General features: G+C 46.9%; 1 protein-coding gene across 3 annotated transcripts in view; it reads right to left on the bottom strand.

The window, feature by feature from the left end:
* Nucleotides 1-4,117: 4,117 nt before the first annotated feature.
* TSC22D3 (TSC22 domain family member 3) overlaps nucleotides 4,118-25,853 on the bottom strand; it is a 58,408-nt gene continuing 36,672 nt past the window's right edge. For 2 of the 3 annotated variants that reach the window (XM_016198526.2, XM_087813501.1), the window contains exons 3-4: nucleotides 6,786-6,837; nucleotides 4,118-5,642 (exon numbers count right to left, since the gene is read on the bottom strand). In XM_016198526.2, the coding sequence (XP_016054012.1) occupies nucleotides 5,412-5,642; nucleotides 6,786-6,837 (283 nt within the window). In that variant the 3' untranslated portion in view covers nucleotides 4,118-5,411. Of the gene's footprint in view, nucleotides 5,643-6,785; nucleotides 6,838-7,605; nucleotides 7,962-25,853 lie in introns of those variants that run through there. The other variant, XM_087813500.1, reaches the window with a different exon arrangement.

The raw sequence follows: 25,853 nt of genomic DNA, 5'->3' as shown, positions 1-25,853 counted from the left end.
GGTAAATTGTATGTTATATATATTTTACCACAATTTAAAAAACACAAAACAAAAACTTTCAAGTCATCCTCGACTCATGGCTACTTAGACCTCCCATCCCCAGCTCACTTTGTTACCAGGTCATGCTTATTTTTCACTTAGTTGAAGTTCCTCAAATTTTCACATCCTCTAGTATCACCAGGGGAACTTGTTAGAATTATCAGTTCCCAGAGTTATCAGTTCCCGAGGGCAACTCCACTCTTTAGTCTGGGAGTGGGGCATGGAATTTGCATTTAAACAAACCTGATGCAGACCAACCATACTTGGAGAAATACCCTTTTGGTGTCTTTTGGCTTTGTCCCTTTGTCTCCTTTCCACCACCCCTCTCCCTGTCCTGGCTGCCTCTCATCACCTCACACCTGGATTACAGCAACAGCTGGCTTGTCTTCAGCTAGCCTTTCTCTGCTATAGCCCCTCCAGCTGTCAGGAACCATCTTCTGCAAATATCTTTGGCATCATATCATTTCCCTGTTCAGAAGCCTACCATGGCTCCAACCGACCTATTAGATCTTATCTCAGTTCAGTTGGCTGGGAACCAGCCAAGTTGATCTCCCATTCTCCCTCTTTCTTCCTTCCTTGTTTACTCCCATCCTTCTAGGCTCATTGGCCATTTTAAATCTTATGTTAGCTTCTCTGCTAGTTTGGGATGGTCTTCTTTCCACCCTTTCCTTCCCATCCCAGAAACACTTACCTAGTCTAAGAGAAATTATGAAAACTATTGAGATTCTCCATCCTTTTTCTCAATGCATTGTCTCCTCTCCCACCAGTCCCAGTTTTTCCATTCACTAGCTGCATGACTTTGGGCAAATTGTTTCACTTCTCTGTGGCCTTGCTGTTCTTATTTTCTCCTCTGTAAAATGGAGGTCTTAATGGCATATCTTCATAGGTTTGTGGAGAAGATTAAAAGAGGGAATAGATGTAAAAGGGCTTAGAACACTGTCTGACACCAAGTAAATGCCATGCAACTGTTAGCTATTATTATTAATTATTGTTATTATGGCCTCTGCCAGCGAGCTCTTCCCTGGAAACCACTTCTGTTTGGAATAGCTAACTGATTGAGTTTTCTGTCAAACCTTGCCTGATCTCGGAGAGGTAGTTAAGTATTAAGCATTTAGGTTCTAACAAGCTTCTCTGCATGAGACATCTGAGGAACTGGGATGTCTACAATGCTCTAATTATGTCCATTAATTTCTAACCAACTAGGAGGAGATGAAGAGAGATTTGAAAGCAAAAGTTTTCCCGGATAAGTAGGATGATATTGGGATAACTTCAAAACACCCTAAGAGACTGTGGGTTGTGTGCCTTCTTTTCTATGGTCTTTCTAGAGTATTTCTCCCTACCCCCAGATTCTAGTGGCCTTGCTTCCTCATCTGCTCATTCCCTGGGTTTCTTCTCAGACCCCAACAGGGAATGCTTTCCTTGATGGTAGTTCCCAGCCTGAGACCCTTGCACCCTACACTCCAGCAGTCCTTGTCTGTAAATCATCTAGTGCCTGTATTTCTGTTTTACTTTTCAAATCCACCTCTGTGTTTTTGTGGCAAATACAATACATTCCTTTAAAAGCCCCCACTGGATTCACAGTCACTGTTTGTCATTATGTCTTTTCTCTTTCTCAGTGAATACTAAAAGTTCAAATACTATTGGGTTGGGGAGGTCTGAGGATATTCTTGACATTTAAGCCAGGTCCTTATGGTCACACAGGCTGGGAACCAGTACCCCATGGGATACAAGGGCACCATGGGAGTAGCACCAAACTCTCTGGTTCTTAGTTTTCTTGTCTGTCAAATGGAAGTAAATCATAACTGCCTCTTTTTCTAAGGGCAGGAAACAAAATGTTCCATGTTTATGAGAAGGGGCGTGGAGTGGTGCTCTTGTGATTCTTGTTGACATGTGAGGAGGGCTGCTGTGAGGATCAGATGAGATAATAGGTAGGAGGGGACAGGGAGAGGGGGCATGCCCAGGCAGGGGAACATTACTGCTGCTGTTGCTCTTGTTCTTTTCCTTGTTCTGGGTCCAGCTGGATCAGCTGAGCCCAGAAACTGTGAATCTCTTTCCAGGAGCAATGTGTTCTTTTGCCTTTCCCCACCCCTACTTGTTTTTCTGTGAGACGACAAAAAAAGAGCTGATCCTATATGTGACTAACAAACAGCCACAAAGTTCCTCTTATCTAGTCTAACAACTGTTGTGGCCTCCTAAGTGGCAGTGTTTGTCTCTGTTTAGTTGAGGTTGCCTAGGAAACAAAGTTGTACTCTCTTTCCCACTATGTGACTGTGGGCTAGTTTTTCCCCTTTCTTGTAGGGAAGGGCTGGATTACCAGAGATGGCTGTGTGTTTGCTGAGCTATGTCCTGAGTTTCTTTTTTCATCTGTTGGCTCTTGTTTGGTTAGAAATAGCATTTGGGAAGTCTACAAAGGAGCTAAAGAGCCAAAAATGTCCCTCAGCTCACCTTGAAAGGAAGAGGGGTTTGGGAGTAAGTGGGGATTGGGGAGAGCCAGTCAAGGTTGAGGGTGGCTGACTGGTCCAAAGTTTGTATCTGTTTTAGCAGCTGTGTAAACTGCACGCCATGATCAAATTGTAGACAATGAAGTTGGCATCATGAACAGAGATTAGGTGGGGAAATTAAGATTTGAGAGGCCACCAAGCAGGGGTTTGTAAGGTTTTGAAGAAGAGTTTTGGTGATTAGAAAAGAACAGGCTAACATGTATGAGCTTTACAATGAAGGAAGCATGACATTTTGAATATATTTAGGCTGTGATTGGCACAAAGGAGGAGGCCAAGACCTCTTGATATTTGAGGTTCGTGGCACAGAAAAATCAGGGAGTCTCTTCAATTTCAAGTGGGAAAGGAATAGGTATATATGCTATAGTACACTGAGATTGAATGGGTCAATCAAATAAGGGTGATAGCCTCCCCTGAGAATATGTTGGGCCTAGAACACAGCTCAGGGTCATGGTTAGGGTGTGGTAGACACCAGGTGCTCACCAATGGCCAATCAGAGAAATGGCAGGACTCTGGATGCCAGAGACATGGGGCTGCGGAAGAGGTGATGGGTGAGGACGAACTTCAGAGAGAGGCACAGGAGGGAAGCTGGAGTCAGGATCCTTAGACTTGGTCCTGCCCATTCAACTCATGAGTTTTGTGAGACAACTTCTAGCAGTGACAAGTGAGGCATCAGGGACTAAGAGCATCTTTCTTTGGGTGATAGAGATGGGGTTTTGGCTACCATATGCATTGTTTCCTTGTCTAAGGTCCTCTTAGCTCTTTTGCCAAGGTCAAGGGTCTCATGTGGATTGGTGAATGCACTAAATGCTCCTGATGTTTTCAGAAGAGGGGAGAGGCTCACTCATGTTTATTTGGTTCCTTTTTTCTTGCTCACTCACATGTATAGCCTTCTATTTTCTTTTGGGCCTTTTTGAGGTATTCATCCTCCTGAATCACACCTCAAGCTGAGGTTGTGTGTTAGTAGTCACCTTGCCACTTACTTTGAAGATGTCATATGAAAGCAAGGGCATGCCTTAGCCAGTTTGGCTCAGTGGTTAGAGTGTCGGCCCACAGACTAAAGGGTCCCAGGTTTGATTCTGGCGAAGGGCATATACCTCATTTGCAAGCTCGATCCTGGTCCTGGTCCAGGCTCATGTAAGAGGCAACCAATTGATGTGTCTCTCTCACATTGATGTTTCTTTCTCCCTTTCTCTCTCCCTCTTTCCCTCTCTCTCTCCCTCTCTTCCCTCCTTCCCTTCCTCCCTTCCACTCTCTCTGAAAAGCAATGGAAAAAATATCCCAGGGTGAGGATTAAAAAAAAAAAAATCAGGGCAGGACACAGAGGGATGGATGTGGGGTTGAGTCCCTATTTGCCATAATAGCTGTGTGACTTTGGGCAAGTCACTTAAACTGGCTGAGTCTCAACTTCCTCACCAGTACAATGTGGGTATTGTGTCAGTTATACAGGATCATGGAAGTAGCACAAGCCTGCCATTTAGTGGGTGCTCATGAATGGTTAGTGAATCAGGAAAACAGTGCTCCCAGCCACATGAAGGACCTTTACCACCCACTCCATTTATATTCAGCCAAACACCAGGTTTATTTTTAGAAAAAAAGAGCAAAGTTTATTGAAACTTCAAGCTACATTTGAGAAATCAAAATCCAAATCCTGGAGACATACATCAGGATAAGGTGTCAGAAAGTGGAAAATATTCACTGCTGCAGAACCTCCTAGAGACAAGCTCCCTGAGCACATCACCCAGGCATCATCAGATCAAAGCCATTGCCTTCTTCATCCCTTGTCCACAAAAGGACACCAGCAAGCCAATCGTTCTCTTCACTTGAAAGTTTTCCACAAACATTAAAAAAAGTTTTTGAATAACAATATGAAGTCCTAGCTGATCTTCTCTCAACCCCATTCTATGTAGTCAGCACCAGTGAATAGTGGGTTTGGCATTCAAAAGAGGACCTCACATGTCTTCAGGGAACAGAGGGGGCAAGGATTGCAGCAGCAAGGCATCCATGGCCGCATTCAGAGGTTGGCCCTCTCCCTTCCTTTACTTTTTAGTCTTACTTAACCTAAAGGACAAACTGGGTCAATTTGGTAAATGAACACAGTCAAAGAATTAACCTTAAGAGGTAAGGGACTGGTCAATACTCCCAAAGCTGTTTAGACCCTTCGAAACGTAGGTGTATGTGTATATGTATACATCACTACACTAAGATATAGATCTAGCCCTATGGGTATATATACGCATGTATGGCTATATAGAAAAACTATGCCATTACTAACCAAACAGAACTTTGTAGGCAGTCATCCCAAAGCTGTAATCCCACACTGGGCTTTGCACAAAGCCATGCATTATACCATATTAACTGACAGAAGGCTGACTTGGCTCAATCTCTCACATCTGTGGCCCTGCTTTGGCGAGGCAGGGGATAAGAGAGGGTGCCTCTGCTTAAAACATAAGTGGCTTCTTCATAGGAACAGTTGTCAGGTGAAGCTGTTAAAGATGTCCATGGAAATGAAAAGCAGACCCCCTTATACTTTCAGGAGCAAACTGGCATCAACATCTCAAACTACCTTTCTCCTTTGCCAGTCACAACAAAGTTGCTCGGGCCCTGGGAGCCCCCAGGGCGCGGTGACATTAGAGGCTCACTGGCTTGGGGTAACAAAGCCCCATGCAACTCAGCCTCCAAAGACCTGCTCTTTGTCAGGGGTCTGTCACTGGAGTGGACCCAGGTGGCCATGTCCTTGGGACATCTCTTGGCACCAGCTATGCCAGGTATAAAGTTCTCCACGTGAGATGACGCTTGGGGAGCCAAAAACAAACTGGAAAGAACTAGGTAGAACAAGTTTAGTGGCTCTGCCCACCCTGAGGACAGAGCCACTTACACTGCAGAACCATCTGGGGCCTCAGGTGATTGTGGGGTTTCAGGAGCTGCCTCTTCAGGGCTCAGACGGGACTGGAACTTCTCCAGCTGCTCTGGGCTGGCCAGGGTCTTCAAGAGGGTGTTCTCACGCTCCAGCTGGGAGTTTTTCTCCACTAACTCTCGGATCTGCTCCTTCAGGATCTCCACCTCCTCTCTCACAGCATACATCAGATGATTCTTCACCAGATCCTGTCACAGAGGAAAACACAACAAAGCCACTCGTTAACCATCATGGCTCCTCCATAGCACTTTCACCTTGCTATAGAGGTGCCTGTGCTGTCCCTCATGCCACCAACCTCCAACCTTTCCTCAGCAACCCCTCAGCACATTGGCTCCTTAGCCCTATTCCTCTTGTACCTTTCTCCAAAGCACCTAAACACTTGCTTAGGAGAGCTGCATGATCAGGGCAATGCCTGAGTTGGGAGCCCAGCTTTGAGCTACACAGGATCCCTGCTGCAAGTTTCTAATGACTTCCAAAGCTGGCCTCTTAGAAGCATTTTGGGTAAGACTTCAGCTGGTTGCTGGTGATTGGCTGTATCCCCATTTCCACGTAAGTTGCTGCTACTGGCCCAGATCCCAGGGAGGACCTTCAAAGCACCTCACAGTGTTTGTCTGCTTTATGTATGTTCACCAAGACAATAAAATTGGCAATTCTGGAGTCTCTTCCTCTCCACATGACCCAGCACACGGAGTTGCAGCTGTCCTGAAGCTTGGCATGACAAGAAACTTGCCCTGGGGGAAAGTACCTGATTGCTGCATCTTCTCTGAATTTGATGACTGCACTGGGGTCAGGGAACTGTGTCATTAGGCTGCAGGGCACAGTTAAATGGTTGCTAACTGCTGAAGGCCTTAACCCCCTATAGCCATTATGGCTGGACCTCTACCTGGAAAAGGGAGGGGGAAGGGGTGAGGTGCTTTGTTTCCTGTTCCCTCCCAACTCCCGACCCCAGCCCAGGTTCTGCAGAGGTACTGCAGTGCGGCTGGCTGCATCCAATGAGCTCTGGTTACTGCCAAATGCCGGATGCAGGCAAATACAAGTGTCTGAGCTCACTGCCCTGCAACCGGCATTGGAGGGAGCCAGAGGCTTCTGCCAAGCCCCAAGATGAGTGAGAGAGGAAGAAAGGAGGGGGCCCATCCAGGGTATACTAGAAATGCCCTCAAACGTGCCACGCTAATGGGATTCTACTTAAGACCTGCAAGGGGATAGAAAGCAGGCTGTCGGCTTCCTCAGGCTCTTGGCTAATGGTTTTTGCACCCACCCCCTCAGTCATGCGGAGTTACATAAGCAGCAGCTAGGTCTGGGGATGGGAATGACGCAGTGATGCCACTCACCATGGCCTGTTCAATCTTGTTGTCTAATGCCACCACGCTGGCTCCGGAGGCACTGCCAAGACAAAAAGGAAAGCAAATGTGTTACCCACCTCCTTTCCGCTCTGAGTACCTGATTGCCGACCAAAGTCCTCCATCTGCCTCAGCTCTTCTTCTGTCCTGCCTCCCTGTTCCACATTTCTGGGCACTTTGTCCCCAGGTCCCTTTCTGGCCACTGCAGGAAGCTGCACCTCCCCACCCAGGCCGGTTCTCTGCCGTCACCGCCCAGAGCTCCGCATGCAGCGATGCGCGGGTCCCCGGGCGCATGGACTGGCATGGCCTGTTCGCTAGCCCGGGCGACTGGCAAACAATGGGGCGTGCAACCCAGGGAGCCCCCCGCCGTTGGCCCTTTGCAGCTCTGGCCCAGAAGGTCCCGGGCAAACCTACCGAGCTCCGAAGCTAGCTAGGAATTCCTTCTGGGCTCAGAAGCTTCCGGCCTGCTCCCCAGCAGCGCACAGCGCACGGCCAGCCCCGTGCCCAGCCCTGTTCAGCCCTGCCCGCCGCCCCTCAGCCTCTGGCTGCTTCTGCCTATTGCTGCTGCAACTCGTTCTCAGGTTCTCAGAGGCCGCACGGACGTTCCGACGGCGGATCCCAGAACGGCGGTGACATTCCCCCCCCCCCCCCCCCCCCCCCCCGCTCTCCGCTTCGCGTATCCTACCCCCGCCCCTTCCCAGGATGCTACACCGTAGGGATCCAGGACCAGCGGCGCGCGGCTCGCTCAGAGATCCCGCTCTCAGCTTAGCCCCCGCCAACTCCAGCTAGGGAGCTTCGGCCAGTAGTTTACCTGTTATCCAGCTTAACGGAAACCACATCCCCTCCAAGCAGGGAAGAGAAGAAGGAGATGTTGAAATTGTGCAGCTGATAAACAGCCACCTCCATGGGGGTCTGATACATTTCGGTGTTCATAGCTGGGCTGCCGGGGAGCTCGGGCCAGGCTGCGCGTGCTGTGCTGACTGGGCTGCCGGCCTCGGCTGCTGGCACGCTGCAAAGGGCTGGGCTCTGCGCGTCCGATCCTGGGGCTAAGAGGGGACAAACGCTGCCGAGAGGACCCAAAGCCAGGCAAGCGCTCCAGACTTGAAGGGAAGTGACTCGAGGGGTGTCACCTAGTGTGTCACAAACTCCACGGCCGCTAGTCCAACCCAGACTCCGAGATATTTCGGCCCCTGCTTCTTTATATAGGAGGAGCCAGCTGCGTCACATGGCGTCAGGGGTCATGCAAATGAGTTTTGTATGGAGCTTTGTGGCCCAGTGAAACCACATCCGCTCCCTGAACCTGAGGCTGGGACTGTAAACAGTTCAGCACTTTCTTGTGCCAACTGGCATCTCCAAAGAGGGCTTTGGAGATTGGTAAAAACCAAACTGGAACTGATTTCTTAGAGAAATTAATACAAATGCCATAACAGCAGATAGAAAGTGTGCAGTAGAGGGCGGTGCTGGTTTTAAAAGCTCTTCTTCAGGGGTCAGCCAATATATCCCCAAGGCTTTGCAATGCTATCACAAGCCACACTCCCTGGGCACCCACCCTCACCATGAGGAGCCTTGCCTTCTTCCCACCGCCTGCCTTCTCAGTGTCTCTCTTGCACACATACTTTGTCACCTTCATGTCCCCTCACACAACCAGCAGGCTTGCTGACCTGCCCCAACGCCAGCACCTATCCACTCAGCTCCTCCTTTGGATGCACCTGTCTGTGTACCGACATATGCACAGATCTGTGACATGCATGGGACGCATGCATGGGTCTGAGCTAATCTGTGCATGCCAATATGTCTATGTGGAGGACAGGGTGTCCTGGAGCTCAGATGAGTAGGGGAACATGTACGAGGAGCACCTGGAGGCCAGGTGGATGACAGACATGAGAGGAGATGGTAAGAGAGTGGGCACTGGAATGACCACAAGATGCTAGACTTTTCTCTTTGGTTTCCACACCCTATTCCGCATTCAACATTCAACATTATCCAGGATTTCATGTCCCTATTTTTAAAAACAATATTCTGTTACTTTCCTATAAACAGCAAAAGACAACAAAATTACAAACCAAGACTATATATATATACCATCCCAGGAAAACACCTGTGATGGGCCCAGCCATTCACAGGATTCGAGGGTACTTCAGGCACAAACAAATTCCAAGTCACAAGGCAAATGAGGTTATTGTTGTCTACTAAGAGGTATATATGTTCCCATCAAACTATGTTTTCATCTTTTTAGCCTCAAGCTTAAAAAAAAAGACACCAGAGGCTTGAGGTCCTTTTCTTATGCGCTTTCCTAAGTGAGGCCACCTCGTGGACTCACAAAGAATTGCATCCAGAAGGAGCAACCTGGACAGAACACGGGACAGGTGATGCAACTGGGAGTATTATTTACAACAACTCAGGGACATAAGGAGAACATTGGGTTCCACCACATATACAATAGTTTGGTTGAGGTTAGGGCTAGTACTCATGAATCAGTTTGTGATTCAGGCTGTGGTCCAAAGAAATACCTTAATGCAATCTTGCTGTTGGAAAAGTACTGGGGCTCTCTTATCAGCAAAGAAGGTAATTATTATTTGCTTCAGGATATTTCTCTTAACCAGGTGCCTGGCACCAACACCCTTGTCAAAGCCCCAGTGAAACCCAGTCTGAAGGCCTTGATTTTCTCCAGGCTTTCAGGGCAGTTATGCCACAAAACAGCCAATATTTTTTACTATGATATGGGGCTCCCATTGGACCCCATTGGTGGTAATATGTGCACAAGGACCATGCTGTTTACAAAGGGCTGACAAACAGAATTATTCAAGCAAACCTACTACACTAGCCAGGGATGATGTTTTTCTTCACCCCAGTTTAGGTGGGAGACAATCCCAATCTTAGGATATTATATTACATTTAGGTCACAAACTGTCTGAACATGGTGTTTGCACTAAAAACTTTGTGTAGTAGGCAGAACAAAGTCCAGACTATATTTATAAGTCATTAAGAACATTAGATGAGAAAAAAACCCCTCTTAAATCAGGAACTTAATTGATATTGGAATTAATACCCTGATATATTAGCCTATCTTCTGTGCTACATAGAGCTTTCTTAATCCAGGAAGAGTCTCTGAGTTGACCTTTCATCAGTTTGTAAATCTTTCCTAAACTAACTGTAGCTATCCGCCCCAAGATTCCAAGGGAGATGAAAAGAAAAAGGGAGAGATAAATAAGCTGTGTTGGCAGAAAAAACACACACCACCACCAGGACAACAGGGCATAAGACAGAAGAAAAAACAGCTCCTTTAGAGGAGACTCCCTTACATTGAGATGGAGATAGTGAAATCCAAGTAGTTTGGAGAGGGAAAAGAAAGAAGTTAAGTTTGCTAGCTAGGATGTGTTTGAATTGTACGTTAATTATACTTCAATTAAAAATAAGCTGAATTCGAGACCCACTGACAAAAATAGCTACCATTAACTGGGTATCATCGTCTATGGGCCAAACACTGCTGGATACACCACAAACCCTGCAGAGTAGGCACTGTCACTATCATTTTACACATAAAGAAACTGAAGGTCTGAGAGCCTACCTTGCCCAAGGTGGCACTGCTAATCAGCTAACAAACTGTAGAGCTGTGACTCCAATCCAGGTCTTACTGACCTAGAGACCAAGTTTGTTCCTACTACACTTACTTGTCTCATGGGGCAAGTATAGGTTTGTTGAATGAGTAATTCCAGGCAGCTGGGGGTTGAGTTGGAGGTGCGAGGAAAGTGGTGAGATGGAGGAAAGGGTGAGGAGCTGGGCAAGTACCTCTGGGACTCCAGCAGCACTATTAGAGAGAGGTCCAGAGGCTGACTTTGAGCTCTGTGAGCGCAGCCAGCTTTTCTGACACTTGTGGCAAGAGAGATCAGCATTGGGGGACAGGAAGAATATCCAAAGTGTCCAATTTTTTTAATATGAGGGCTGTGCTTATCCACATCATTTTGAAAGGCAGCCACACAGCCATCAAAGAAAGCTCTGTCTAGGAAATTGAAAACATTAATCCAACCAGATGGCTTGCAGAATGGAATATGCAGTCCTGGGGTATACGATATCTCAAATAAGGTGTGGAGTCTTGGAACAATCCTCACAGTCCAGTCTGACCTCCAGTTTCTAGGACCCCATGAACTGGCACCCTTAATTAACTCCTTTTATTCCTATTCCTGCTGTGCTCAGCTTTTAAGAGAATGAAGCCAATGACAAGAAAACAAGCTCATGTCAGGGACTTCGTTTAAAAAAACAACTTCGAAAGGATGTCTCATGTTCAGCCCACACTCAGCCAATCTCTCATCCCCTCTACACCTCTGGTTTGCCAGCCGCCAGCTGAGTGAGATGGCTCCTTGTAATCCTCCCTTATCAAACAGTGGCTGGATCCCAGAATCCCAGGGCTGGCTAAGGGAAGACAATGGACATAAATGTCCCTATGGAAAGATTTTCTAACAAGGGCGGGGTGGGGAGGGGAGGGATGAGAAATAGGAAGAACCAAAAGGTTTTCTGCTGAACCCTCAGCACACCAGAAAATTCCTCTGCCCAGAATAGCTGTGTCCGACCTTGCAGTGAGTGGAAGCTTGCCCTGTACAAGATATATATGATCTGGTTAACTTTTCTGAGTCAAGTGCTGATCCATGAGGCTCTCAGCAGTCTTTGTGTCTTGTGGGCTTTAAGGTGGGTTCCAGGCAAATAGTAGAGCAGGACTTCAATAGCCCAACAACCTTATGTAAAAGTTTCCGAACTCCCTTTCTCCCATCCTACATTTACAAGGTAGGCTGGACCCAGAACCAGCACAGCAAGAGTGCCCAGCTGATGAGCCAGTTCCTCTGCTGGCTCTCAGTTCTAGCCCTACAGCCATGGGATTCTGCAATTAAACAGACATGGCTGACCTCCCTCTCTCAGGGACAACCTTCTAGATACAAGTTGGCATAATGAGGACAAGGATGACTTCCTCCATTTCAGGAGGCCCCTTTGAGCTGGAAGAAGTGTCTCAGCATTTTACTGGTCTGTTCCACTTAAAAAGCCAGACTCTCTAGGACAAGAACCCTTCCTACTTCTGGTTCCCACATGACAGTGGGACGGAGACTGGGCAGTCTGGGCCGAAGAACCTGTGGGCAGGATCTCAGCAAGCCACCAAGGGGTGGGGAGCAGACTCAGAGTAAGTGAGGTAGGTTGGGAGTGGCAATGAGGGGGAATATCTCACTTCCTTTTTTGTCACACTTGAAGCATTGTGTACCACACAACCCAAAGGAAACTATTCATAGGCAAGTCTTCCTTTTCTACAGGGAATGTTCCACCCAAAGATTCAGCAATGTTGCCAGCAAAACAGAGGATCTAGTGTCAGGAGAGGCAGAAAAAGACACGATACAAGAGGTGCAGGACAAGCCACAAGCAAACACTGGGTTAGGAAGGAACTGGAAAATGAAATAAAAAAGGATATTGAGCACGGGAGTGTTAGCACAGTTAATGGGACACAAGATGGCTGCAAAACAGCCCTCTCACTTCTTCACCAAGGCTCCCTTCTGGCTGAAGCTCTGTCTATTTCTAATTACTTACTTGCCCATTTTTTCTGAAGAGGCTGGGGGAATAAGGAGGCTGAAATGCTATATTTAAATTTGTCCTTGCTTCTCTCTTACCTTCTCTCTTCCCCTCTGGTTCCACTCCAGTGTGGAAGGCTATAGACAGGAAGGCCGCTGCCACTTACATCGTTACTTTGGCTTCATGGAAAATCCCCAAACTCCAGGAGAGAAGCAAGAAGGAAAGATAGTGACAGAGAAAGTGCCTTGTCCTCTGTGGATCATGTTAACATCCCTGCATGCCCAAGGCTTTGAGGGGCAGGAAAATGAGGAAGAGGATGCAGACGCAGATGCAGAAGGTGATGGTAGGAGCCCAAGGAGAGTCCTGGCAGAGATGGACACACTATTTTGGAAAAGCAACTCTAGCACTGGATTTGGGCCAAACCCTGGCATTGAATGATGGCAAGAGCAATAAATTGTGCCTTTCAGCTCCCTTCCAGACAGGGTCCCATGTGAGCTTCACAAACAATCTCTGAGTGACATTAAGGATGACAGGCAGAACCAAACCCAATTTTTACAAGGCATTCTATTCCACTCACCCTCATTCAGAGAAATCAAAAAGTGCTCTTGTCAAATCACCTTCATCACCCCAACTTTGGTGGCTAACTATGGGTTGAAGCAGTTTTCCTGGCATCTCAGCAAGAATGGAAGTATTGGCAATGTTATCCAGGAATGCAGTTTAGCTCAGTGGATCTTAAATTTCATGAACCTTGTGTCAATATTTATGCCTGTCTCCCTTTCCCTTATGTCTTGCAGCTGGGAAAATTTACCTCCATAATTTTTTCAAGCCCTCTCCTTTCTCATTTTCCACCCTCACCATTACCCATCTACAAGTATGAAATAGATATTCCTGAAAAGGAGATTATAAAATTAACTTCAGTAAATGGAATCTCTTCCTCCTCCCAGCTCCCCACACTAGTTGCCATCATCATTCAATTCAGTTCAATTCAACTTAATTCAATTCAAAGTTGTTTGAAAGCCTATTCAAAGTGCAAGGCACATGTCAGCAAATTCTTTTAAAAACTGGTAGAACAAGAAAAAATTGTGTTTCCTTCTAGAATACCCTAGGCCTGTGGCAACTTTAAAACTCTCCTTACTGTTAGTGAAATGTTCATGTTAGAAAAAAGACTAGGGCTTGAGGGTGCTCAAGAGGGTATCCTGGGGTTTAGGAGGGCCAATACCACTGCCATCCTTGGGCACCACTTCATTCTCAGAATCAAGTGTGCTTCTTTTTCTCTCCACCTGCCTTTTGGCCTGTGCCCATCTAGATTGGGATAACACAGCAACCATGAAGCTTGGGGTTGTTCTGGGACCTAAGGCTCCTCTGACATTGTGGCTGACAGTGCCGCTTTGATTCCCTTCCTTAACCCCTGGGATTTGTAAACCAAAGGAAGGAGGCACAGGTTCTTTGTTCTCTGAGTTGCCAGTTCCTTCCTTCTGAGAAGGGGGTCTATATTTAGCGTGTGGGGTCACCTCTACCTACCAACCTCTTGGCCTTCCTTCTTTGGTGAACTCCTCTCAGTCTTACCCTTGTTCCATCTCACCTTCCCAGAGTAACAAGCATCTTCAAATAGGCAAACAGTCCCTCTCGTCACAGTCTACCCTCTGGGTATCCTGGCCCACAGCATCTTCCCCAGAGGATGGGAAAGAAAACAGCAAGAACATGGCCACTCCATGCTTGTCTGCACCAGCCTTCCGCCAGTCTATCCAGGCCTCTCCCCTTCTCTTCTGCTTTCTGGAGCAGTCCCAACAGCCAAAATTCTAAGCCATTTTTTTCTGGCAGTTGCCAAGGTTACGTTGAGTGGTATGTGAAGGACTTGGGACTATTGGCAATGCTTGGATGACAAGAACCAGGAGGATCTTGTTGAGTATGTGAGGCTAGCAGACAAGGGGCCTATGAAGAGGCCAGGCACTCTTAGGTGGTGCACCTGGCTTCACTGTGGGCCCCACTATAGAATGAGTGACCTTTGAAGTGGTACAGGTTCCCTGGGGAACAAAACCACCGTAATAATGCCAGCCTTTTCAAGCACTCAGCTCCTGGGCCATGATGGGTAAGCATTATGAGCCTCCCAGGGCTCTTACATTGTATGCCTGAGGCCCTCGCTTACCTCACAGAAGAGCTATTCACCATGGGCTCATTTAAGGTAGCTCCTTGATCCTCTGTTGTGGGACTCTATGACTTGTGAAGAGGGGCTCTGTAACTGCAAAGGACCCCTGGCTCTTCAGCCACACACACCCCTCCCCACCTAAGGCTTCTTGGATGGAGAGAAGGCAGCCTAGCTGGTGACAGTGGCAAGAAGGGGCAGGCGACACTATACTCCCAGAAAAGAGAGAAAGGAGGGAAACAAGGCAAACTCCTCCTTGGGCAGCCCCCATGGGAACAGAGCCAGGGAACTCAAAAGAGTGCTGGGAGGGGTTAAGGAAGGCCTCTAGGCCAGTTTCAAAATTGCTGACAAGGAATACACACACCTTATCAAGAAGAAAGAGAAGTACGGAAGCACACACACATTTATGCAAACACCCTCTCAGCCTTTCACAAAGTCTAATTCACAGAAGGGTGTAATTCTCTCTCTCTCTCTCTCTCTCTCTCTCCTTCCCTCCCTCCCTCCTCTCTCTCTCACTGCGATTGCCAGATTCCCCAGGATCCAAAAGGGGTAGTAAAGCAACAAGACATGGCAAGATTGCAAGGCAGGACACTCTAGACAAGCCCATGGCTATCAAAAACCATGACCTCTGCACTCTCCGAGGTCCAGAGCTGGCTGCGCACTGTGCAGGAGTCATAGGTGACAGGGTCTTAGGGAAAGCATGGAGTGGCAGTCAGGTGGATACTAGGAGAACCAACTTGTAGCCTTCCACTATATACCAGGGACAAGAAGCCCTGGTGCTGCCATGTCCATAGCTTTCAAAGATGTTAATAGTACATTAAAATGAAAGAGAAGTAAAAATAAGCACCATTTATGCACAATCAATCAGGTGAATGCTTAATAAATGATTCCCATAGGCTCCTTGTGAGTACTACTAACTGAGTCAGTCTTGGCATGGATGCCATATGTAACTGGCTACTTGAGAAGTGTGATTTGAAGGGCACCATGATAAATTCCTCTCAGTTCAAGCTGTTTGCCCAACCTGACTATGACAGTGCCTACAAACATCACCATCCAACATTCTAATGGAGCTCTTTACACTTTGAGGACTTAGAAAAGTTTTTTTTCCCAGTGCAAAAAATCCTGGGAAAGTGCTACATTCTGCCACTAATATTAACAAATACTTAAGTATGAGCTAAATTATCATATTACTTTCAAGAGTAGGCAGTGGTTGATCAGCATTAGAAGACTACTGGACTCACAGCAGGTAAACCTTGCTGGTGGACTGTGGAGGGAAAGAAATGAGGTTCTTAACATCAAGACTGACTAGTGGAGCTTGTGGAAAATATAGATGTCCTGGGCTCCAACCCTAGAAATTCTAGTGGAATTGGTCTATGGCTAGGGAAAGGTATTTTCAGGTGATATGGCTGCAGCCCTTCTGGCCCCAGTTCACTGAACTGCTTTTGGCAACCACTTGTTCTAAAAGTGAGAGCAAAGACAGGGTCCACCTGAAGAGTTCCAGTAGTGCCACAGCCACCAAGACCATGATGACACACCATGATAGGGTTCAGCATATCCTGGGCCTAATGTCTGTTCAGCCATCTCTTTTCCTATCACTCCCAAAAACTTGATCAAAACATGAATGAGAGAGTTGCTTTTTTAAGGAAAATCCGAACCTGCTCTAATTTATAAATCAATCCTTGGCAATTTTTGCCTCTCTGTTATGAGGAACAGATTGCTTCTAAGATGTTTCACAGCTCTTGGTGGGAACTCTTGGTCTGAGAGGTTGGGGACATGGGGGTGGGTATCACAGGGAGAGGAGGAAAAAGAACCCAAGGACAGGGATAGAACAGGAATGGGGTTGATTTTCCTCCAACTGCACAGTTTGGTCAATTACCTTACCTACCTTCTACAAGTGCCAGCTCTCCAGCCCTTAGTTGTCACCACCCCATCAAACATTGGTCCATTCAGAGGTTGACTGGAAGGGTGTGACTCATTCCCCCTCAGGAGCCTGCTGGAGCTGACTATAGAGACTTACTGACATGCCCATCCTCACTCTGATCCAAGCCTTGTGCTCTTCCCCCCCACCATCCTCACCCTATCCTATGGCTTGTGATTGCCTCCCTGCCCAGGAAGCCCCAGTGCTCGCAGACTCCTCTCTCCCAGGGGGAAAGCAAAAGGGAAATTCGCTGTTCTCTGTTGGTACACATCTGGCCTATGTTTTGTTATTTTATTTTATTTTATTTTTATGTTTAATTTATACTTCCTGCTAGGTTTGGGGTTTAAATAAACAAAGACTATGGTTCCCCCAAGGCCTGGACTTCCTGGTTGCCTGTCAGCAACAGATTGACCCTTTAACCTCTTCTCTTGCTCCTTGAGACAGGCGGTGTTGGGGGTGGGGTTTGGAAGAGAAAGATATTTTGGGTCAAAAGCCTGGAAATTCTTAGTGCCAGCCTAAAATACAGCCCCCACCCCCTTCTTGACAAAATGAATGTTAAGTCCTTTACCAAGTAGAAACTTCTTTGAAAGGCCACAGCAAGACTGTAAGGGTAAAGCACAAAAATGGAAAATTCAAAGTATTTCTATTGATTTTTTGAAAAAAAATTTTTTTTAAATCTACTTACAAACATTTTTGTACCACCAAGCAAAGACAGAAGGTCCCAGGTCTTCATGGATAGAGCTGTGGCAGCACAGTAGCCTTAAAGGTCTGTAGACTGAGCAGAGCATGGTGGGCCTACCGGAGAAAGGCTTCCTGCCAAAACTCATACACCTTAAAAAATAAGAGGAACACTGGCCCCTATGTCCTGGGATAGAGCTCTAACAGCAAAGTAACAAATCCTGGTTAACAGTTCTGACATCTTGTTATTTGCTAAAACTAATTATACTGTGGAGTTTATTGACAGAATTGCAGAAGAGCTAAAGTAAATATGGAAACTAAGGAATGGTCAAGTATAGGCAGTTACTAGCTCAACGGTTGAGAAGAAGTGAGTTTCATAGATAATCCTTGGACATCTTAGAGCACTGGGGCCTGAGCACACTGGGAGATAATTCAGAGGCATCCGTTATGTCACTAGGTGATCTCTCTCGAACAATGTGCTGCTGCAATAATGGGCTTGGCCCATGAAGCTGGTCTTGAGCCCTCAGACGGAAAGTACTGGCTTACCTTGTTTTATTGCACTTCACAGATACTGCATTTTTTACAAATTGAAGGATTATGGCAACCCTGCATCAAGCAGATCTATTGGTTCCATTTACCAACAGGCTCAGATGATAATTAGTATTTTTAGCAATAAAGTATGTTTTAACTAAGGTACGTACAATGTTTTTTTTAGACATAATGCTCTTCCACACTTAATAGACTACAGTATAATTTAAACATAACTTTTATATGCACTGAGAAACAAAAAAATTGTGACTCGCTTTAGTTTGATATTTGCTTTATTGCTGTGGTCTGGAACTGAACCCATAATATCTTTAAGGTATGCCTGTAATGATCAGAATTGAGAGGGATTCCCTTAGTGCATATGTCAGGGTGAGGTATTCCCTGAGAAATGCAGCTCTAGCACCCATTCTAAATGAACTTGATCAAGTTGGAAGAAAATACTTTCTTTTTCCACCTTGGCCAGCTAGAGGACTGCTTAGAAGGTTTGTAAACCTCTTATGCTGCCAACTCCTCATTTATGAACTGGGAATGAGACTTCCCTCCCCAACATATAATATACACCATATAAGGTGTGTATGTTTATGGACACTCACAAGTCTAGAAATAGAGATATATTTTTTTTTGCAGACTGATAACATCATTGACAATGATATATATATTTGCTTATGTTTATAGACCGGGTAGACATCATGCAGGCAACACAGCTGAGCTCTTTGGAGAGCAAGAAGGGCTGCATGAACATTATATGCTCCATGATGAATAAGGGCTCCGTAGTCCCTGAACACTGCTGGCAAAATGGCTCACCAAATGAGCAGCCCTATCAATGCTGTTTCAAACATTGCTAACTTTCTGTCCGGTTCCAATTGTCATTTCCATGGTTTCACAAGTTATTGATACTGCTTATGGGGAGAAGGTGATTTGAGGGATTGACGTTAAAATGGAATCACCATTTAAATTTAGTCTCTTGAAGGTCTGAGAAATCATTCCCTGAACTTAAGACCTGTGACATACATAAGGTTTTGGTCTCGAGAGCTTTTTCAATGATACAAGCAGTCAGTAATCAGCAGGACCTCTGATCTTTCAAGCGGTACCAAAGGCACAGCTAGATAAGATCATGATGGAAAGTGGGCAGCACACAATGTCTTAGTGAGCATCAATGGGCTTTCTAGACTAGAATACAAGCTCTGAGAGGGCAGGGGCTTAACTTATTCACCACAGTACCCTTAGGATTTGGACCAGTGTCTGGCATACATTCTCAATGTGGTAAATATGTGCTTAATAAATAAATAAAGGTTTGGATGCATTAGAACTTTGCTAATAGTTCCAATGGGGAAGAACTATAGGCAAATTTATTTGCCTTGTGTTAACACTAATTTGAGGATGGTTATTGTCTGAGAGCAACTCTGCAGTTAAAAACAAAAGACTGGTGAAAATAAAACATACTTGGGCAGTCTAACCCAAACACAATTTAATTGAGTAAGTGGCCACTAATGACCTGGAATCAAGGCCCAACCTCTTCAATAAAAGAGATAATTTGAGCGCGTGTGTGTTTTCCTGGTTCTCCGTTAACATTAAGACTGGTTAGTTTCCGTCTTTAGCTGGAGGGGCTAGGTCAGTTGAGAACAGGACACCCACGGGAAGCAGTGAAGGGTGATGAAGCCCAGGAGCAGGGCAGTCTAGTTTCAGCTGGCAGGAACATCAAAGAGGGATTTCAGGCCAGCAGGCCTGATTCTGAGCAAGTGACAGCCATATAACTGGAACGATGGGGGAGGCTGGGACAAAAAAACTGTCCTGACTAAAAATACTTTGATGCCCACCAAGATAAAGGACATTCTCACCATTAATGTCACCCTTGGGTTTGAAGTCTTGAGGATCCCTGTTGAAATGAAAAGTCTTTCTTGAAAGGGGAACTATTTAGTTTTTCTCAGGGAAGAAACATGATGATCTGTTCAGTGTGGCCTGAATAGTGGGGGGCTTCTGGGAGAAGTGACCCAGGCTGACTAAATAGAGACTGGTGGAGTGCTGCCTGGGGCAGAGCCTCACAGTGTATCTTAGCTAACTGGTGGCCTTGTGCTTTCAGGGGACAGCCAAATGTGCCAAAATATTCCTGGACTTTCTGTCAAGAAACAAAACTGCCTGAGTGTCCAGGGGATCCCATTTGCTTGCTCATCAAATGGACAGCTCTTCCTCAAGTTCTACTTACTCATTTATAAGTTGGCATAAGTGAGAACTTGACCCCCAGGAACACTCTGATAAGTGGTTGTTGGGTTCTTCTTCCCCAGGATTTTTTTTTTTTTTTTTTTTTTTTTTTTTTTTTTTTACCAAGAGGCTCCTATTAACTCACAGGAATGAGTCTGAGTGAGGGAAATGCCAAGCAGAAGGGGAGGTTGCTGGGGGAACTTTCTTTGGCCACTTTCCGCCACTCTCAGTTGGCAGTTCTCCTCTGCCTATGCACCAGGCAGCCCTGGCAGCAGACACAATAGTCACACCAGAGCTGGCCAGGACAGCCCTTGCCCCTCAGCACCCCTCCTTCTTAGCCTTGTAAAATTTTGGTGTCCCGGAACCTGACTCTAGCTTGACCAGGTGATGGCCAACTGCCTGCTACCACTAGGCAGAGCTTGGCCAATGGAGAGAGGCTGGAGAGTATGTCTGGGCAGCCCCCAACCATCTCCATGGCTCTGTTGTGAAGCACTGACAGCTGGGAGAGGACCTGAAACCAGTTAGCCTGGGGCTCCCAGCCAGCAGTGTATTTTCATCTTGTTTTGACTGGGACTGCCCTCCCCTGTGTAAACACGTCCATGTCAGGGAGAAGAAAATGTAGAACAGCTTAAAATAGGTGGGTGGCATGCAACCCTCCCATGAATCACCAGCACAGGGAATGCCCTGCAGGTGGGCCTTGCTTTAAGCAAACCTGACATAATGAAAACCTCGATGCAACAAGAGGGCTGGGATGGACTGCTGTTTCATCTTGACCTATCACTGGGAGATCTTGAAGCCACATCTGGTCCCAATAATAATATCAGTAGCTCTCATGTACAGATTACTGAGCAGGCACTGTGCCAGGAACATTATATCCATTAGCATTTTGAGCCTCATCAACAGCTGCATAGTTGACAGTAGGAGTTGGGTATCATGTTTTCATTAGGCCCATTTTTAAGATGAAGAAACTGAGGCTCAGAGAAGTTAAGTGACTTGTTTAGGGTCACCCAAACAAGGTGACCAGATGTGAACCTCTGGTGTCTGATTCTAAAGCTCCAGGCAGTTTCTAGCTGGGCATTTCACTTAGTTTTGAGGAGAGTTTCAGGTATGGCTACATTCTAGACTCAAATGTCCCTTCCCACTGAACTCCCTTTGCCATACCTGCAGGGGAATTGGAAACAGGCCCTTATCAGGGTCAGGGCAGGGCAGCCCTCCAATAGGAGCTGCTCTTTCCCTTGAATAAAGGATTCCCATTGCAATTTCCTGGAGAGGGGAGCCCCTCTAGCATGCCAAGATGGGACGGAACTGCATTTCAATTCAGGGACTGGCAAACTATTTAAGGGCAACTACTTGACCAGACTCAGGAAAGGTCCCTGAGAAATCTAATTACACACTACTCACTCACCAGGCTGTGAAAGAGACAAAAGACTCAGTATAACGCAGTATAAGGAAAGACCAAATGTAAACATGTATTTTGAAACAAAATGTCATGGAGCATCACTGTGTAGGTGCAGGCCTGGCCAGAAGTATACACTGTGAAGTAGAAGTCTGTCTTCAGAACCTTCCTGCTTCCTTTTCAGGTGCCTTCCTCCTGCCTGTTCCCTCAGGGAACCTCTGTCCTCCTGCTGCCTGGAGGTACATGGGCCTCTCTACCATCTGGAGGGCTCCCTGCCCTTCCCCAGCCATGCCCTTTTGAGGGGACTCACAGTGTCCCTCCCCCAAATCAACCATACCTGGCTCTTGGGCCAATCCTAAGGGACAAATCAGAGAAATGTGTTTGTGTAAATGGCAGGTAATGGCTTAACAGGTTTTGCTTAGTCAAATCACAGGAGCTTTAACCCAAAGATTTCAGTAAGTAGCATAATTTTAGGTATGGGGGGTGAGGAGGGAGCAAGCTGAGGGAGGGCAACAGTAGAAGGGGGAGATTGTTTATCAATGATCTTCAGATCTTGCCAAGTAGGCCAGGTGCTACTCTGACTGTAGGTAAGTCTGGCTCTACATAGAGGATAAATACTACACCCTTATATTCTTTCCAGAACATGGTGGAAAGAGCACTGGAATAGCAAGTCAGGAGACCTGGGTTCTGGCTTGATTTTGCCCCTGGCTACTAGAACAACCTTGGAATATCAACAAATGCAATAATTGAATGAATGAATAGCAAAAGTTACTTCTAAGGTTGCTGCTAGTCCTAACAATCCCAGCATTGATCTTTTCAGATGCAGCTATTTACAGCTGTGCCTCTGAGTGGAGACGCCCAGGCCAAGGACTGGGGGAGGCCTAAAGCCCTTGCCCTCAGAACCATCTTGGGCTAGGGCAGCCTGAACTGTGGAGAGTCAGCCTCTGGGACCAAAGGCAGCAGGCAAAAGTTTCCACAAGTCCCAGGAGGCATGAAGGATGCTGTATGGGGGGGTGGTAACATCTGTAGGAGGGCAGGGTCCACCAGGAGGAGTCCAGAGAGTAACTTTTACACAGTTTTCTGTAACGGGAAAGTAGAGATAAGAGACCTGATGGGTGTCTGGGCTGAGGTAGGAAAAATGCCGAGTTGCATGGTGACTCAAGGTCAGGGGCTGGAATAGGGCCCAGAACTCTCAAGCCTCAGCTCACCCCCTTGGGACTGGCCCCTGGCTCCAGGCCAGCTCCCTGAATAGCTCCCACACCCCCTCCTACCCCTGCACAATTCCAGCTTCTTAGGCCAACCTGCTTCCTTGTCTACTCGCCACAGCTCCCCTCCCCCTCCCCCACACTACATGGAAGTCCTACCCCAGCCTTCCTTCAAGGACTCCTGGTGCAGTCACTCACCCATTAGAGTGCTCCTAGGCCCGCCTCTGACCAGACTGGCCCCGCTTCTCAGTGTCACCAGCATTCACGCTCTGACGCAACTTCTCCACTTCTTACGCAAAAGGGAAAAGTTTGCCAGTGTTGCCTTCCCTCCCCCACCCCACTCCAGCCAGGGCCTTCTCCTAGGTATACTCCCAGGTGGTGATATATTTTCCTGTGCTCCTACTCTTTCCTCCACATCTTAAGAGGGGCCACAGTTTCAATCCAAATGAATGAATCTCTAAGAGTGCAGTTTCAAGTATTAGTGACCAGAGAGGAGAGATCAATATATATATGGGGCAGGGGTCTTTCTCAGAATTCCTGAGAAAACACTATGGAGTTGGTTACTTCCATACTCTGGATGCTCATTAGGTCAATTTTTTTAAAATTTTAAAAAAAAATATATCATTATTGATTTCAGAGAAAGGAACAGAGAGGGAGAGGAAGGGATAGAAACATCAAGGATGAGAGAGTCCTTGATCGGCTGCCTCCTGCACGCCCCCGACTGGGGATCAAGCCTGCAACCTGGGCATGTGCCCTGACAGGGAATTGAACTGTGATCTCCTGGATCCTAGGTGGATGCTCAACCACTGAGCCACACTCGGCAGGGCTTCATTAGGTCAATTCTGGCCTCGCTGCCCTGCTTGTCGAGAGACCAAAGTTCTAGTCCCATCTCTGCCATTAAAACTGTTTGTGTGACCTTAGGCAAGTCACTTAATCTCTTTAAGTCTCACTTTCTTCATTTATCAAATGGAAGTAATTACCACATGCCCTATCTACCTTGACAGGGCTGTTATGAAAATTAAGAGACTGTGTGTGTATGTGTGTGCATGTGTACACGCACACTCACAAGAGGGGGGGGGGAGGGAGAGAGAGAGAGAGTTTCCTAAATGGCAAGGTCATGGACAAATATCAGGGATTATTATGTCACCCCCATGCTGTGCTTGAAGGACTCATTCAGGTTACACAGTAGTGTCCTCTTTACAAAAAAATGTCAGTGTGCCTTTGGCCTGCCCTCTTCCTTTTTTCTATTCTCTGTCTCTCCTCCAGGGCTTGGCCCTTAGGCAAATTTGGTCTCCAGTGCGCCTCCATCTTGCTTTAAGAACATCTCCCACTCCATCCCTCTCACCCATCCTATTACCCTCAGGCTTTCCTTCACCATCTAAGGGCCTTTTGCCACACACACTCTCAATCCGGGGTCATTGGTAAGCCACATAACCTCGACTTCCCAGCCCTGACCTTAGCCAGTCCCCATGGAAGTTTTTAAGAGGAAGGACTCTGGGGGGTGGAAGGGTGGTAATGACTGAACTTGACAATTTGCTAGAGGCTAAACATAACGTGAAACACCAAGCATGTGCTCAAGAAACACATCATTGGTTACATGTGCTGGGGGAAACTTAAAGATGGTGTCTGCTTTGGGGCCCGTGAAATCCTGCCAGATAGGCAATTGCCTGCTCCACCTCTAGATTCACCAGGCCCCACCCACCTGCTCTTCCCACCCATCTCCTCCTTCACCTCTCAACCCAGAGAATGGGCTGGGCTCTTTTATCTCCAGGACCTGCATGCTAAAAGGTGATTTCGTGCCTTCCTGGTCTAGTGCCACCGAATTTCTCCAATGACCCCACCTTGCCCCCAGGAATGAGAGGCTGAGAGAGGTTTGGGGAACTCTCTGAATTTCCCAGCTTAAGCAATCAGTTCCTTCTGAAGGTCTATAACCCGGAGTATTTTCACTGAGGAAACCTAGGTTTCTCTCACCAGAATCAGGGGCCCCTTGAGCTTTCCTAGGGGCTGGTAAATGATGCCTACCATGGGTCAGCAAGGATCTAATAGATCTACTCCTATGCTAGGTGATTGGAGTCCTCTTGCCTGTAATGTCTTTTGGTATGGCAAATACTCTAGGGAAGCATTCTCTTAATTTGTGGGGGTAAAGCCCTTGTTTTCATCTGAGTGCTCCCTCAAGACTTCATGTCAATCTTCCTCTCCCCAAAGGAGGAGATTAGAGGCAAAAGGTGACCTTGCTAGGCCTTGCCAGGGAACTGGTGACAGAGAAGCAATGCATAGCCTCATTGTGTTGGCCTCTGGCACCTGTCTCCCTCCCTCTTCCCATTGCTGGGGCCCCATGTCAGCAGGCAGGTTGAGAGGAAGTGGGACTCTCTGGAGAAGCCACCTGGGAATGTTGGTCCTATAATGGAAGTGATGAAAGTGGTCTCAGAGACCCAAGGCTCAGCAACTGAAGTGGTGGCAGGATTCTAAGGCTAGTCAGGGAAGAGGAAAGTTCATAGTGTAGAATGTAGGTCTTTGGTGGGGGTGGGAGGTTGGTAAGAAAGATCACAAACTCTCATATTTGTTAAACCAGTAAAAGTAATAAGGGTAATGATCACAGCTACTACTTATTAAAAGTTTATCATGCACCAGGCACTGGACCAAGCACTTTTTCATGCATTATTTCAATTATTTCTCACAACACTATGTAATTAATTAATTAATTAATTTTACAGGTGACAGATGAGGAAATAGAAGCTCAAGGAGTTGGCGACCAACCCAGGGTCACACAGCTGGAGCTGAGATTCGAGGATGAGTTGACTCCAGAACCCACACTCTTCACCCCTACCCCATCCTCACTGCCCCCGCCCGAAGCAAGGGCCCTGTGGCCCAACAGCCCACAGCACCTCCTAGCATGGTTCAACCTCCCAAGGCCCTGAGAACTCAGTTACTTGGAATTGGTTTCTCTTCCTTCTTTTTTTTTTTCCCTTAGGAGGCCAAAAATTCCAACCAGGGATTTGTTTAACATCATACAATGAAAGGGGCAGAAGTCACCAAAAGAACAGGGCTCTGAATCAGGAGAGACCAACTTTTGTTCCTGGTTCTGCCATGAAATTGTCATGTGACTCCAGGCACATTGAATCCCCTCTCAGAGCCTCAGTTTCCACGCCTGCCCAGAATCAATCTCTGGGTATGGGCAAGGATCAGTGAGGTATAAAATCCAAGAGTATCAAATAGTTAGGGATGGGCCCCTGACCACATTCTCCTCTGTGGAAAGCTTGCCAAATGAAAAGTGTTCCAGCTCCCCACCCTCCACTTGGGTCTTAGCTTTCAGTGAGACTCTGTAGCACTCACTACCACCCTCAGCATCTGGTCTGAGACCCACTCAAGAGGCCGTTGCTCCTATCTGCAGGCCTTCCAACCAAGTCCTCTCTCATTGAACATGCTT

This window comes from Miniopterus natalensis, chromosome X (genome assembly GCF_054644295.1).
Source record: "Miniopterus natalensis isolate mMinNat1 chromosome X, mMinNat1.hap1, whole genome shotgun sequence".
NCBI lineage: Eukaryota > Metazoa > Chordata > Mammalia > Chiroptera > Miniopteridae > Miniopterus > Miniopterus natalensis.
Note: the sequence above shows the minus strand (reverse complement) of the source record. Positions and strands in the feature narration are given on the sequence as shown.